Consider the following 14991-nt stretch of genomic DNA (forward strand, 5'->3'; position numbering starts at 1 on the left):
CAAATACAATCATTTCCATGCTGCTGATGATAATCTGATTGGTTTCAGCCCTGAAAGTACATACTGTGAATGCAGGATTACATTCATAAGAAATGTAAAACTAAAACATTCCCCCCTTTGAGTGGTTAGAAATCTTTTAGTCTGAATAAAACAATATAGATGAACAGCACAGAAGGCAGCAGTCTTCTTCCTTGGAGTCAGCCTAGCACTCTGCAGACTTGGTAACAGGTATTGATTCAGCTCTAGAGGCTAGGCACCTACAGGCTGCTGACTTCAGGTAATGAAGTGTCTGCTCCTTCTGCTTCTGTTTTTCAAAGACTGTTCGACTCCATAGGAAACACATGAGGTGGGGAAAGAAGAAAAATACATGGGTTTGGACTGAAACAGGCATCTGGTCATAGGATTTGTGAATCTTCAGATGGACAAGAGGAATATTATAGTGTTAGATGTGGTGCTAAATACAGCGTACAGTATTTAGCATATACTGTAAATATATATAGTACAGTAGTCTGAAATTCCACCTTTTTCATTGCTGCCGCTGTCACCCAAACCCAACTCATTTGTTCTGACCCCATTTCTTCCAAGTTGTATTCAAAATACTGTAAAAATAAACTCACTCTCAAAATCACTTTTTCTGTGTAAAATGGAGACAAAGCATCAAAGATTCTTCTTTGTGATAAAAACGTGTGTGAAGCAGTTGTCTGTGGGATACAAATAATGACATGGGACTGCACCCATGTATTGATAACTTTATTTTCTGCACTACTAGGAACCACCGCTGTCTGAAAAGGAGAAAGACAGGCTTCCTATGCTTCCTGCAGAAAATGCTGTCAAGACCAGTGGATCAGTGGGTGATCTCTCCAGTGATGCAGATGATTCTCCTCTTGGGCAGTCTGTTACGTTACCTCAGCAAAGCTTTCGGAGGCGAGCAAACACACTGAGTCATTTGCCAACAGAAAGCCAGGAATCTCTGGTACCTGTTGAAACGTCACCATCTGTTCCCCAGAGGAAACTTATGAGGTATCACTCAGTGAGCACAGAGACTCCTCACGAGAGAAAGTAAGACTTTTTAAAAGCAGGCTATGATTTCATTGTTTGGGGCATATTCAGGGATGATAATTGCATACCAGGTATGTCCTCTTAATGGATAAGAAATGTACCACAGTAGCCTGTCACTCTTCGGAGATTTGTAGGTACTCTGTTTAAAAACACTTTCAGCCTTGTGTGCTCCACAGGCAAAAAGAAAACATGAGATGTGTGTTCCCCAGTATGTGTCATAGGACTTAAGTGTAAACACAACATAGGATTGCTCCTGAGGAGTTCAGCTATATTTTTACAATCAATATTCATTAATTTTTGTTGTTTAGATCTGAGAGGAGTATGAATAAATGCCATTTCTTGTTGTCTGTTTATAGAGAATAATCTAGTGGCATTTGTGATGATGAAAACCTTAGTAGCTGGTGAATTCATGTGGGACTTTAAAATGCAAAATTGATGTAAATTGCCTAATTGTTGGTAGAGGTGAGGCTCCTGTCTGGCTTTTCAATGAGCCTGTGTAGATTTTACTCACATAAACAAGTTACTGCTTGCCTTCATGTTACTGTTCTTCAAGCTATCCTCGAAAAGCCTGCTTCTAACACCTCTAAAGTCTCCCCTTAAGTTTATGGCCGTTTACTTTCCTCCCTCTGCCTGACTTTTTCCAATTGCTATGGAAACAGTTCTGTCTGTAGGCTTCTGTTTTGCTGCCAAAACTGCTTGTTTACACAAGTTGGGCAGTAGTAAACTGTCTGTGTTCCAGCTCATTTTTCCCTGCAGGAGGCAGGGCAGTAAATGAACATGACTGAAATAAGTGATGACAGTGGGGAAAAAAAGAGAATTACAGTATTTGAAAGGAAACGTAACCTGGGTTGCCTTTTTGTCCTTTCTTTGAACCTTTTAAATTCTAAAATACTAGAATGATTTTGTAGTGCAATTTAGGGCTTGTAGTATTGGAGTGTTACCTCCATGAGAGTTGTCCTGATGCTTGTAGCTGCTTGTTCAATCAATTCTTATCTTACTGTAGGAATGCGACTAGAAATTATGCATATTTTTCATTTCCTTGGTTATGTTTGTTTGTTGTTTTTAGTAAGACCTGAGCGTGCCTGCTCTCTCACATAACTCAAGCCAAAAAGAAATCACCGTTCCTTACCTTTTATAGCAAATGTACAAAACCAGGGAAAATTGAAAGCTTAGAAGAAAAGTATACTTAAAATGCTCAAAAGTCACTGGAATGAGACTTTTAAAGTCTTCTACATTTCATGAGTGTTTTTGAACAGCTTACCTCAATTCATAAATTGTTTCAGTTCTTCATGTAGCATTTTGCTTATCCATTAGAACTCTTGATCATATGCCTGACTTTATCACAGAAACCACGAGGTAGCACATACAAGGGAGAAGAAAGGGGTGTGTCAGTGACAAGGGTTTTTTGACTCTAAGTTTAGCCATACGCTGAAATGCCTTACTGAAGACTCTAAGTGTGGGTTTGGGACTTTGCTGATTTGGTCTAAATGTTCAGCCTCTCACAGCTGCTACATTAACCCATGGGAAATGGCTCATTTGTATATGCCAGGTCCCCTTCCAAGATTAGAGAGGAGATTTCACTTTTTTCTTCTTTCTTGTTTTTTTTTCTTCCCTCCCCTTCTCTTACTGTGTTTTGTTCTTTGTGCCTCCTCAACTCCATTGCTCTGGTTGGAATCCTGTTATATGGTTTGAACGCATCTGTTGGTGAATCTAAAAGTTCTTCTGGTCAACTTGCACGTTCTCCTACTCTAGCTCGTCTTAATCCCTCGGCCTCTTCACCCAACTTTTTTAAATACCTGAGGCATAATTCAAGTGGAGAACCAAGTGGGAATTTTGCACAAAAGAGGTGAGCTAGAATCTGTATATAGTTTGGGGTAGGGTTTCTTTTACCATGTCATAAATATGAGGCTTTATAGTGTAAATACTTAATTTAATAAAGTCCAAAACTAGTAGCTTTTTATGGGAGAGGGAACTCTTCAACTGCTCCGCTACTGAAGGCAGACTTCTACTTATGTAATTTTGGTTTAGTGAATAAAGTTTTTTTCAGACAAATGGACACATAACTTTCTTTAGAGCTGGTTGCTCCAAAGCAACTTGTTGTTATGCAGCAGACAGCAACACTGCTTAAATTGTGAGGTGGAAGTTGCCAAGAATCTGTGATCCAGCTCGCTCTGTCCCTCCTGAATCAATCAGGTCTGTTCTGCTTTGCTCATGGTAACACAGAAACATATTAATATTCTTTTGTGCCTGACATTAAAAGCAAATTGACTAATTAAATGGGCCAAGAAATAGCAGGACTCTGGAGAGCCAGTACAGAAAAGAGCCCCATAACCTACCAAAAACCACAAACAAAAAAAACCCCCAACCTACTCCCTCCCCAAAACCACAAACCGAGAACAAACAAACAAAAAACCCCAACCCACGAGCTCATATATTTGTCTTGGTTACTTTGAGCAATATCAAATTACACTCTTCTGTGCCTCCTTTTTTAGATAAAAAATACGTACAAAGAACATTAAGAGAAGGACATTAATTCACTGTTTCCCTGAGAACCTGAAAGAAGGAACTCCCTAAAAATCTTAACCATAAAACCCCTTCTTAACTGTCTCGAGCTAAAACTGCTTATTGTAGCTCAATAGCCCTTGTAAGTGCTGTCAACAGTCACTTGCCATTGGCAAGCAATTTTTATTGTTAGTGCTGTTTATTGTTTGGGTTTGTTCTCTTGGGTGAAGGTTTCCTGTTTCCCCATGGTGCCGATTCTTCTGAAGTTCAGAAAAATCTCAACTGAGAACCTTGTTTCACCAGTTCTTTCAGTTATATTTGCTGACAACTAATGATGATTTCTCTTAATTTAGCTTTGTGTCAGAAGTATGGTATAGCTCAGGGGAGGAATGTTGATGAAAGAAAGGCTGTAGATGTTGTGTAACTGGACTTTGGTAAAGCCTTTGACACTGTTTCCCACAGCATTCTCCTGGAGAGGCTGGTGGGTTGCAGATCAGACAGGTCTACACTGTGTAAAAAAAACTGTCTGGACAGCTGAGCACAGAGGGTCATAGTGAACAGAGTTAGTCGGCAGCCAGTCACAAGTGGTGTTCCCCAGGGCTTAGTTTTGGGCCAGTCTTGTTTAATATCTTTATCAGTGATCCAGATGAGGACATTCTGTGACTGAGTGCTCACTCAGTAAGCTTGCGTATGACACCAAATTGTGTGGGAGTGTTGATCTGCTCAAAGGTAGGAAGGCTTTACAGAGGGACTTGGATTGGCCGGATCGATGGACTGAGGTCAGTTGTATGAGGTTTAGTAAGGCTCAGTGCCAAGTCCTGCACTTGAGTCATGACAACCCCATGCAAGACTACAGGCTTCAGAAAGAGTGTCTGAAAAGCTGCACAGTGGAAAAAGGCCTGGGAGCATTGGTTGGCATCTGGTTAAATATAAGTCAACAGTGTGCCCAGGTGGCCAAGAAGGCAAACAGCATCCTGGCCTGAGTCAGAAATAGCGTGGCCAGCAGGACTAGGGAAGGGATTGTTCCCCTGTACTCAGACCTGGTGAGGCCACATCTCAAGTTCTGTGTTCAGTTTTGGGCCCAACACTGCAAGAAGGACTTTGAGGTGCTGGAGAGTGTCCAGAGAAGGGCAGCAAGGCTGGTGAAGGGTCTGGAAAGTAAGTCTGATGAGGAGTGGCTAAGGGAACTGAGGTTGTTTAGTCTTGAGAAGAAGAGGCTGGGGGGAGACCTTATGGCACTTTATAACTACCTGAGAGGAGGTTGTAGTGAGATAGATGTTGGTCTCTTCTCCCAAGTAACAAGCAATAGGACAAGAGGAAACAGCCTCAAGTTGGGCCATGCGTTGTGTGAATGTAAAGTGAACTCTTTACTCTTCATTTTTGTAAGCCTGACTTGAGTCCGGAAGGTTAAATTCTCAAAAGTAGCTTTCTTTCCATGAAAATTGTGCAATGGCTCTGCATGCACAGTAGCAGCTTCTCTTTCCCATTCCCTGCCAGTTAAGGGCATACCATGTTGAACTGCTAAGCAAAAAGACAAAACAAATTATATCAAGTGTGATAATGAGTTTAAATCAATAAAGCCAAACTGCCCAACAGAATACACTAACTGTATTCTGTAAGTATTCTGTAAGTATTACTTACAGTGAAATTATGATGGATTTACAGTGCAATTGTAAGTGAAACCTCTTTGTGGGGTATACCATGCTACTGCCTTACCTCTTTTGTGCTCAGTACTAGCTGCTAAAGACCAACTTATCTTCATACTAGTGATTATCCCAGAGTATTCCCCATCCCATTCACATCTTTAGGAGACAGTGCTAAATGCCATCCAGATACACCATAGTTTATCAGAACCAGTAATTTCTTAAAGTTAGGAGTAGATTCTCCTACTCATGTGTTTTTGTGTAGTCTTCTGAGAAACAGTTTTCTAGTGTCATCAGCCAAGTAGTTTTCTATGTTTTCATTCCATGCAAAAACCTTGTGTTCCCTGAGTAGTTCTCACTTGTCTGTTAACTTTCTCCTGAGTATGTTGGGGGCTTGTTATTTTAAAAGAAAGAGCAGAATTATTTTCACCAGAAGGCTGCTGTTGAAATTTGGTTAGTGTTCCTGTCTGTTGCATAAGTAGCACCACAATCCTAAATGATCAGTCTGAAGGCTCAGCTTTTAGCTTAAAATTCCAAGCTTGTCTGTATAAAAACCTGTTAATGCTTTACAAAATGGTTTTAGCCGAAGTCTTAATTTTCATTTGCCAGCATAGTGGTTATCAGTGTCAGATTCTCCTAACCTCTTCCCCAGACATAGTCAATCCTTGAAACTGATGCTTAAGCAAATGTGCAGTGATAAAGTTGGCATCGGTTCTTATTAAAGGAATTTACTTGAAACATGCACTAAAAGTCTCGGGACATAGCAAAGAATAACAACTTTACTGGAAATACATTTATATTGGAACATTTTCGTTTGCCCAAACAAATATGTATTTCAAAGTAGCACTTTGTTAGCAGTTTCAGTTTTGACTTTGCTTTCCTTTAGGCCTTCAGGATTTAGCTGTGTTTTGTTTGAAATTTAGCAGTATTATTTTTATTCTGTGAATTTATACTTCTTTGTTCTAAACTATACTTTTCCCAACTGTACTCTCAGCATGTCCTACCGTACTGCCTTAAGGAAAAAGCTTCATTCTTCCTCTTCTGTGCCAAATTTCTTAAAATTTCTGGCTCCTGTAGATGAAAATAACACCTCTGACTTTAGGAGCACAAGGTAGGGTTCTCTCTTAAAGCCTGGAGTAAAAACTGTGTTTTCAAAGGTTTCTTTGTCTGAAATGTTTCAAATGCTTCTTGCACTTGCAGAACTTGGTTTGTGAAACAGCTCACTTGCATGTATTCTGCATGTGATTGCTGTGAAAATGATGGAGCTATCCCAGATTCCTCTCCCATTAAGATTGCAGAACTTAGTCATTTTGATGTCATAATGGTCATGCAACTTCCATCTATGTACTTCTGTGATAATTCCTGCCAAGGGACTGTGTTAGCAATTTTTGGTTAATATACATGGTTCATGCTAAGCAACAATTGGAAAGAGGATGAACTGTATAATGCTCCTCCCAGTTGCTGTCAGAGCTGTTTGAAGCTTATTTGTTCCTTCCAGCTTCAACAAGGACTCATGCAATCATTTAGCCAATGGCTGGAATAAAGCAATGAATGGTTTAAAGATGGCATGAAAGAAAGTTGTTAGTATTGGGGGGTTTAGTAGGAAAACAACATTGCTTTTCGCTATTTCATTTAATGTTCTGAATAAAAACCTCTGTAGGTAGCACATGGATTCTGTCCAAGGAGTAACATCCAAGGTTCCTGCACACTGTTCCCAAGTTTGTTGCTTATTTCAGACAGTTACTTGGAAACACAAAGGTTAAAAGTTTTGCTCCAAGTCTGTGCTGTGACATAATATATTATGCACCCAGCTCACAGAAGGCTGGAAGCTCAGTTGGTGTTCATAGAGCTCCTTGATGGATGCTGATAAAAGGCATTAGTAATTCTTTGTGTCTTCTATGAACAATTGCTAGATTTTGTGGATGGCATTCAAATAGCAGAGTAGTAAAGATACATTATGGTGCATGTGTCTTCAGTGCATCGTGTTCAATACACTGCTGCAAAAGAAAGTAAAAATTAATTAAAACTGGAAAAAGCAGGTTGCACAGAGTGGCCAGCCCCTTTCAGTGAACCAAAGCGATGCCTGCTGCCACAAAACAAGCTTCACATACCTAACACCAAGAGCTTGACCCAGCATGTGCACAGCGCACTGCACTCACTCCTGAGCCGATGGTTTGTGTTACGGTATTCACTAAAGACTGTGTCGCTGTGGTTAGCAGATTCAGGTAACCTACTCACAAGCCATTCTGTGTTCTGAAATTTTAGTGACTACGAATCCAAACACAGCCCACAGGACATGGGTGCAGACAGCCCTGTAAGGACCCGACGGCATTCCTGGAGGCAGCAGATATTCCTGCGAGTGGCAACCCCACAGAAAGCATGTGATTCTCCCAGCCGATATGATGGTAAAGTCTGTGTTTACTTGCTCCCATGAGTGGTGTTAGTTGATGTAGCCTGTGAAGTATGTATCATGTTGTCTAGTGAGGGCACGTATTTGCCCAGTGCTCTGTACTCTCTTTGCAATTTTCCACCTACGTTTTGGTCATGTTAAGATCATCAGCTGTTGGGGTTTTAATTTTCAGATTCATATGTAACATTTTTCCAGTTGTTTCAAATTAACTAACTTAGAAGAAGTATTTATTTTTATTTGTACTATTTTAATGAGTTCTGAGGAAAAAATTATCACCAAGTTTTGCTCTGAAGATAAAGTGACATCCTATTTCATCTTTCCATGCTGGAGTGTAGAACTGTGGACTAGAAAAATCCATGCCCATCAGAAGGGATTAAATTCCTTTCATGACCTCAGCTGAGTTCTGTCATGTGTATTTCATAACAGACTGAATTTCACCTCACGTATGCTGCTCCAGACTGCAATTCTTTGCCACTTGAACCCTAGTTATCCACTGTCATCATACTTATTCCCTGAAATTCTGTAGAGCTGTTCTGTTTAAAAAAAAAAATCATTGCATGTGATCATGCAGGTGCAGCATTTCATGCATCTCACTTTGTAAGCCAGACAGTACAGCATGTGTTAAGGCCAAGAACACCTTAGAGAAACTCGTGTATGTAGATAGTGATCTCTGGCTCACTAAAATTTTAATTTCACTGCTTGATCTCTGCAAGCTCTACTTTCTGACTGATTTCTAAAGCCAGTGCATATGAAATAAGGAGAAGGGAACAGTACAATCTAATAAATGTAGTGAAAAGTAACCATCTTAATGTCACTGAGACATTTTTCTTGCACCTTAAAACTTGATTAACTGGACACCAGGTGTAACAAAAGTGTTTCTGTCATTAATGCATTAATGCCATTACTTGCAACATAATTTGAGTGACATGGGTTAAGCTGTCTATGGGCATAGATGCCTCTCAAATGTAGTGTGATATCAAATGAGGTGATATCAAGAGCATGTCATGTAAGTATACATGTGAAATGTTCTCCAATGCTTGAAGCCACGTGAAAGAGCTGTTCAAACTCAACTGTTCTGTGAAGCTACTGTTTTTGCAGATTTGATGGATCTTTTTGTGATTAGAAAAAGGCTTATTTGTTTTTGAAAGCCACAAATACCACCACCGCCCCCCCCAATATTAAACAGAAAAGGAGAAAAAACCTAAATTGCCTATCCAAGCATTTTCTCTGAGGTATAATAGCTGCAGGATGCTATCTTAAAATCCTACAGCTGTGTAAGCTGGGGTTGGACCCGATGATCTCTCGAGGTCCCTTCCAACCCCTACAATTCTGTGATTCTGTGATAAGCAAAATAATTGGCCAAAATGGAAAACAGGAAGTGCTGTTAATAGGAGGAGCAATTTAAAATACCTGGCCTTTCTCTTCCCTCTTGTTTTCTTTTTCTGTTTTTGTTCCAATATACATACTCAGTTTAAGAACAAAAGGAGAAAAATCAGAGTGAGGATTTTTGTATTATTTAGAACAAGTATTGGGTTTTTCCATTTGGATTTTCATGCTTCTTGTGGAACATCTCTGACAGTAAAGGATACTCATGGTCCAATCTGTGTAGCCTTTGACAGGTGCCATGCAGATGATCGTGCATTGGACTCACCACCACAGTTAACTTAGCTAGTTGTATTTACTTTGGAAATGTAGAGATTACTATCATTCATCAGCTTGCTCCTCTGTCTTTCATCTTCTCTCAAGGAGGAGCAGCACTTGAAGTAGGCTTTATTGATTTGATAAGTTACCTGTGCTTCCCTTTTTTTATAAAAAAAAAACCAAATCAGTCAAAACCCAACCAAGACCAAAGGATCACCACCAAACCAGAAGTCCTTCTCGGTGCTTTTTAGACTGATTTGCTTTGAAAAAAGAATTTATGTGAACAGCTGATATATCTCTAAAAAAAGATCAATTTCAGCCAAATCGCACAGAGGGCAACACAAGTTTTGAATATAAAAGGTTTTGTCATGTTATGTGAAAGTACATATGAAGAGAGGGAAACAAGTGGAACGTGCATGAGTTTCCCATTGTAGACTGTGACTTCACCGACCAATTTTTCCATTCAAGTGCAATAGCCCACACTGCTGCAGGGAACTCAGCAGGAGGTCATTAAGAAAAAGGCTAGGGGGTTTGTTGTAAGGGTCAGTAAGACAGCCAACCAAGAGACCCAGAAATGATAAAGGTTTTCAAGTTTAGCATAGGCTGCTCTGCTAAACTTTGTATTAAACATGTAAAATCTACCAGTGTGCCGGAACTATGTGTTGCTTTGACCACGTGTGGGCAGACACTGTCAACAAAAAGAAACTGCCTTGTGGCTGTAACTTCTCTTGGTTGTAATCAGTAAATATGTATGTGAAAGAAGTCACAAGAAATAGAGATGGCATTAAGCTTTATCCACACAGAAAGATCTAGATCCTGACATTTATGGTTTCATTCATATAGGCAAATGGTGAGCTGAATCTCAAGAGGTGTCGTATTCCTTGCCACTCTGTGTCGTTAATACAGCAGGATGTGAAGGTGTATTTACTATAAGTTAAGAACTCTGCCAGGCTGCTAGTACATAATTTATAAAGGTGTTCCTGCAGATCTTTGGCTGTTATACCTGCTGCCCTACTTGCAGGCAGATCTTCATGTTTTTCTAGAGCCTCTTTCTAGCCCAAGCTGCGTTCTATGGCTGTGCAGATGGTTTAGGACTTGCTAGTTCTCTATCTTCACTGGTAAAAAGGTGAAGGCTACAACTTGGTGATCATTTTAAACCAGCTGAAGTATGGGCTCACTCAAATAGAGGTGACTGGTTTTCAGTTGGCTCAGTTTTCTAGTCCTGCTCACAAGATCACTGGAGCGCTACAGCAGGCACCGGGAGGCAGGCAGGGACACGTCTCCGGAAGCTGACGGTGGTGCGCTTACCCTGCTCAGGAGCAGGACACACTTCAGTCTCTGCAGAGTGATCATGAAACTTCGCCTTGCTCTGCAGTGGAGAAGGATATTTGCATGCTTTGATTCAGCAGCTACAAATCTCTGTGCAGTGGACAATTTTCACTGCAGTTTTTACATATCGACTGTTGGGAATTGGTCACAGTGGGAGAACTGTTTTGCAGGTTGTCAGAAACGAAGCAGAGCAAAGTGCCAGGTTTAAAAAGGTCTAAATAGTTTTCTCATGTAAGTGGTGAGAAAGGGCTGGTACTTATTGTGAGCCTTCTTGCTGCAGGAGGTGTGTTGGCAATAGAGTGTGACTTTTTTGTAATAGCTGTGTCAGCTTTAGGTTAGAGAATGGGTGTTTGTTGAGTTTTTTTTTTAAGGGGGGCAGTGGGGTACAGTTACATGTTGAACAATGAAAGAAATTGCAATTTGGAGCAATGAGATACTTGGTATTTCTTAGCAGTGCTAAGAGAATAGATGAAAAAAAGCAACTTTAGCCAGAACAACTACACAGTATTTTTCAACCTGCAGAAAGATTTTTTTGGGAAGTGCAAGTATGCACAGGGAAAAAAAAATCCAAACTTGATTCATTCATTAATATTAAGTTGGTTTCAGTCTCTGGCAGACAGAAGTAGCAAACTGTTAAATCCTAAGTGCTAAAGAAAAATTTGGATTTGAAAAAATGTTATTCTCTTAAAACCAGCTGTGGTTAGCACCTACCTGTGTATGTGTGTGCTTTGTGGTGAGGGTTATGTTTATTCCATTACTTAAGCAAAAATATTTTAAAGTCATTTTGCAGTAGTATTGCAAACACTGTAAACTGTTGCTTTACCATTCTGTACTTGGAATGTTTATGCGGTATAAATTATTTCTAATGTGTCCTCCAATACTGTTTTAATGGTTCTTTTTTAGCAACAAAGTTACTATTAATTAGCTAATATATAGCTTTGTAAATGCTGTAATAAAACCAGTTGGTTATAATTGATTACTCTGTTCTGGCCCTCTCACCACAAGTATATGGTCATAATCTTGATTTGCAGCATAGGAGCGTGGTTATAAGCCATAAGTAGCACATATAATGTGTGACAGCTTCCGTGCCCATTGAAATTATCGGGGCATTTATTTCTTGGGGCTTGGTAATATTGGTAAATGGGGTGAATTTGGAGGTAGTGATTATTTTTGAAGCAGCTTTTGACTATAAAAGAAAAATCAAACTCTAAAGCATCCCTCAGAGCAGATTTTAATCAACTGTACTGAAATATAATATTTTTCAAGAGTTCCTTGTTCAGCTGTGGCCTTAGGTTGTATGTCAGACTGAAAGAATCTTGTGACTACATATCAGAAGCTTTCTGATAACAGAAGGCTCCTTGTCATGTTACCACATTTGGTTATGAAGTCAAATATTTCAGACATCAGTGAAGAATAATAGGAATGTTATATCCTTGGGTATAGAATTTTGCAGTTCCTCTTTGATTTTTTTGTATCGGGTATGAAAGAAGGTGTTGCAGTACCTGAATGGAAGATGTGAAGAGAACTAACTGAGGATGTTGTGAGAGTCCTTTCTTTTGGGCAATGTAATCTTACACGACTGTGAAGATTCACTTGTTTGTTTGCGAAGCTGAATTTTGTAATGTTTAAAATGCAACAAATTAAAATAGTGTAATGCAGAAAATAAAATGCTTAATGGAATTTTTCCAGCCACATTCTCACAATATCTTACTTAACTTCTTAACCCCAGGGACCAGATGTGATTGGTAAACACTGCATTTAGAGAGTCATGTGTAAACAACTACATAGTGAGGATGGCAGTAATGCATTATATTTGAGCCCCCTCCCTGTAAGTTTCCTATAAAAATAAAACAAGTACTTCTATGTGAAGTGCTGCAGTTTCTAGTCAAACATGAATCTTACTACCTTGTTTTTGGTATTTGTGGTTGGCTAGACTAAGTGTTTCTGAGAGAATGTTTTTAGAATTTAGGCTTTTAGGAGGGTTTGTCACTTCTGGGGGTTTTTTGTTTTGATTTGGTTTTGTTTTACTTTGTGTGGTTTCTCTTACTGGGTTTTCTTTTTTTCTTCTTTTTGGAAAGCCTTGTTTAATACTGAATTTGACTAAAAAACTATTGATTGATTTTAATTTTTTTCTAGTCAATTACAAATGAAATTTCCTAAGAAATAAGGTTTAAGGTGACATTTTAATAACTCACTGTTGGAATACTTTAATGTCCTCCCACAGATCCCAGCAAACGCTCTGTATTCACTGTGGCTTCTCCCGGAGCTAATGAAATTTCCTGGTTATGTCATGCTACCAACCACATAGTGTCTGGTTTAATTACTGCTCCAGTCATTCACAAGCTTTTTATTTACAAGCATTCTTTAGTAAAGTCCCTACTAGCAATATACCATAATACTTAAGAATCTTTTCTACTTGTTTTTTCTGTGTCATCTTTGCATGTGAGAGTTTTGTGTAATACATTTGTTGATCCTTTTGGAGTGTAGGGTTACTCGGCATCTTAGGATTGAAGCACTGCCACATGAAGCCAAAGAGCTGCTTATAAATGAGCAGATCTACTGTAAAAATTACATGTCAGCCCATTGTTCCTATGGGCATTGTCCTTTCTTGGGTGGTGGGAGTATTGAAGCAGTGTTTTTGAGGTATGTATGGATGCACTAATGCATTTGTGCAGCATGTCTGTCTGCTTCATGAGCAGTTTCAGGTGCACTTTGGTGCTTTGCACAAGTTCTTGCAGGCACTGGAAAGCTGGTGGCTTTCCCAGTGAAGTACACTGTTTCTCAAAGAATATTTAGTTCAGACCCACAGACTTGTAGAAGTGCGTTGCAGGGAAGAGTAGTTCTTGAAGGGTAGTCCAAGTGTTAAGTACAAATGGAAAATAACCTGTGTGTTGATAATATGTAATAATATTTTTGAATCAACTTGCCCAACCCTAACCTTGAAGAGTAGAAGTGTGGTAGGCTTGTAGAAGTACCATGTATGGAGGTAGCATTTTATGTGGAAGCTGCATGGAAGGGAGCAACATATTTTGAAGGAGTATAGGCCAAACATGGAATAGGAATAAGTCAAAGCTGAAAAGGTTGACAGATGAACAGGGAAGCTGTTGTTCAGTGTGTGCTGAAGTGTTCAGGTCCTGCTGAGTGCACTTACTAATCTCATAAAGGTTTTGAAGGCTGTGTGTTACTTGGATTTTAAGCACATGGTAGCTTGATTCAGTGGAACGTGAGCTCCCAGTTATGTTCAGTTGAATTGGTCTACTGTTTATCTTTGTTTTCTTGCTGTCCTAAGATCATTTGTGCATAGTAATGAAATACTCTCTTGTTGCAGTATTTCTTCTGTTAACTGTTCAGGACCTGGAAGCCCAGTGGCACATCTGTCCATCATTCTGCTTTACATCCATGGATTTTTGTTAGGGCTGACTTACCAAATGTCTGGTGTTTTACTTTGCTTTGAGGGATTACCTGCACATTCCACCTCCCCCATCTCCCTTACCAGCCAAACAGCTGATGCAACTCTGCAAACTTTAGACAAGCCACCTGAGCAGTTAAACAGGTTCATTTTGGTTTCCTTACATCCTGCTACACGCCAGCATGGGGATGGGAGTGAAGGCAGGGTGTGAATGTGTCGCGCTTTATCAGAGTAGACTTTAGACTTTCTGTTAAATGTCCACAATTGATAAGAAGGAGAGAATAGAGAAGGAGCTGCCATTTGGAAGGCAAAATCAAGTCTAGGACTCTTCCACAGAAGAATTGGAGGTAGGGTTGATAATCATAATTGTTCAGCCTGTAGAATTTTTTAACATTCCTGATTTCTTTTATAGCCTCAAGCATCATGAGTTAAATTTCTTTTAGTGAATACTGATCTTTTCAGGTCAGTAATAGACAAGAAATTTTCAGCCTAAATGGAAGCAGGAGTATGGACTTGAGTAATGAATGCTTTTGTTGCCACAGTAAGTTTGATCACTGGAGGATGCAAGTGAGTAACAGCTCTGGTAAATTAAAAGGTGATATTTTGTTGAGTTGGTACTGGAAAATCAATCCACAATATTTGCACTGAGAAAGTAGAGCATGCATGCGAACAGGAAGATTTTAGGTCTTGGCTATGTTTATCCTTGCTTTAGGAATGCAATATATTTAATCTGTTTCCTTGCATGTGTTCTGTCAGCCTGAGTTTTTTGCAAGTGGATGACCATAAAATGTCTCTACGGATATTTTCTAATAAAGGTGTGTGTGTGTATATACACACATAAAATCAGAATACATATCTGACTCTTAAGGGAGATCCAAAAACCACTGAGAGGATGTATAATGTCAGAAGAGACTTGTTTCCCCTAAGATGAATGTGTATTCTATATTAGATGCTACAAGAAAGTAGTAAGAATTCAATAGGCTACAGATAGTGGATAA

At 39.5% G+C, this 14991-nt stretch overlaps 1 protein-coding gene across 8 annotated transcripts in view; it reads left to right on the plus strand.

Moving 5' to 3' along the window:
• The window catches only part of TBC1D1 (TBC1 domain family member 1), a gene marked incomplete at its 5' end in the record, with an annotated part of 94160 nt that overhangs the window by 56498 nt on the left and 22671 nt on the right, over window positions 1–14991 (plus strand). For 2 of the 8 annotated variants that reach the window (XM_084266868.1, XM_084266875.1), the window contains 4 exons: window positions 770–1059; window positions 2747–2905; window positions 6199–6315; window positions 7470–7609. In XM_084266868.1, coding sequence (XP_084122994.1) covers window positions 770–1059; window positions 2747–2905; window positions 6199–6315; window positions 7470–7609 — 706 coding nt within the window. The remainder of the gene's footprint in view (window positions 1–769; window positions 1060–2746; window positions 2906–6198; window positions 6316–7469; window positions 7610–14991) is intronic. The other 6 variants (XM_084266869.1, XM_084266870.1, XM_084266871.1 and 3 more) reach the window with 6 other exon arrangements.

The sequence above is a fragment of the Gallinula chloropus genome (genome assembly GCF_964237585.1).
Source record: "Gallinula chloropus genome assembly, chromosome: 7".
Lineage (NCBI taxonomy): Eukaryota > Metazoa > Chordata > Aves > Gruiformes > Rallidae > Gallinula > Gallinula chloropus.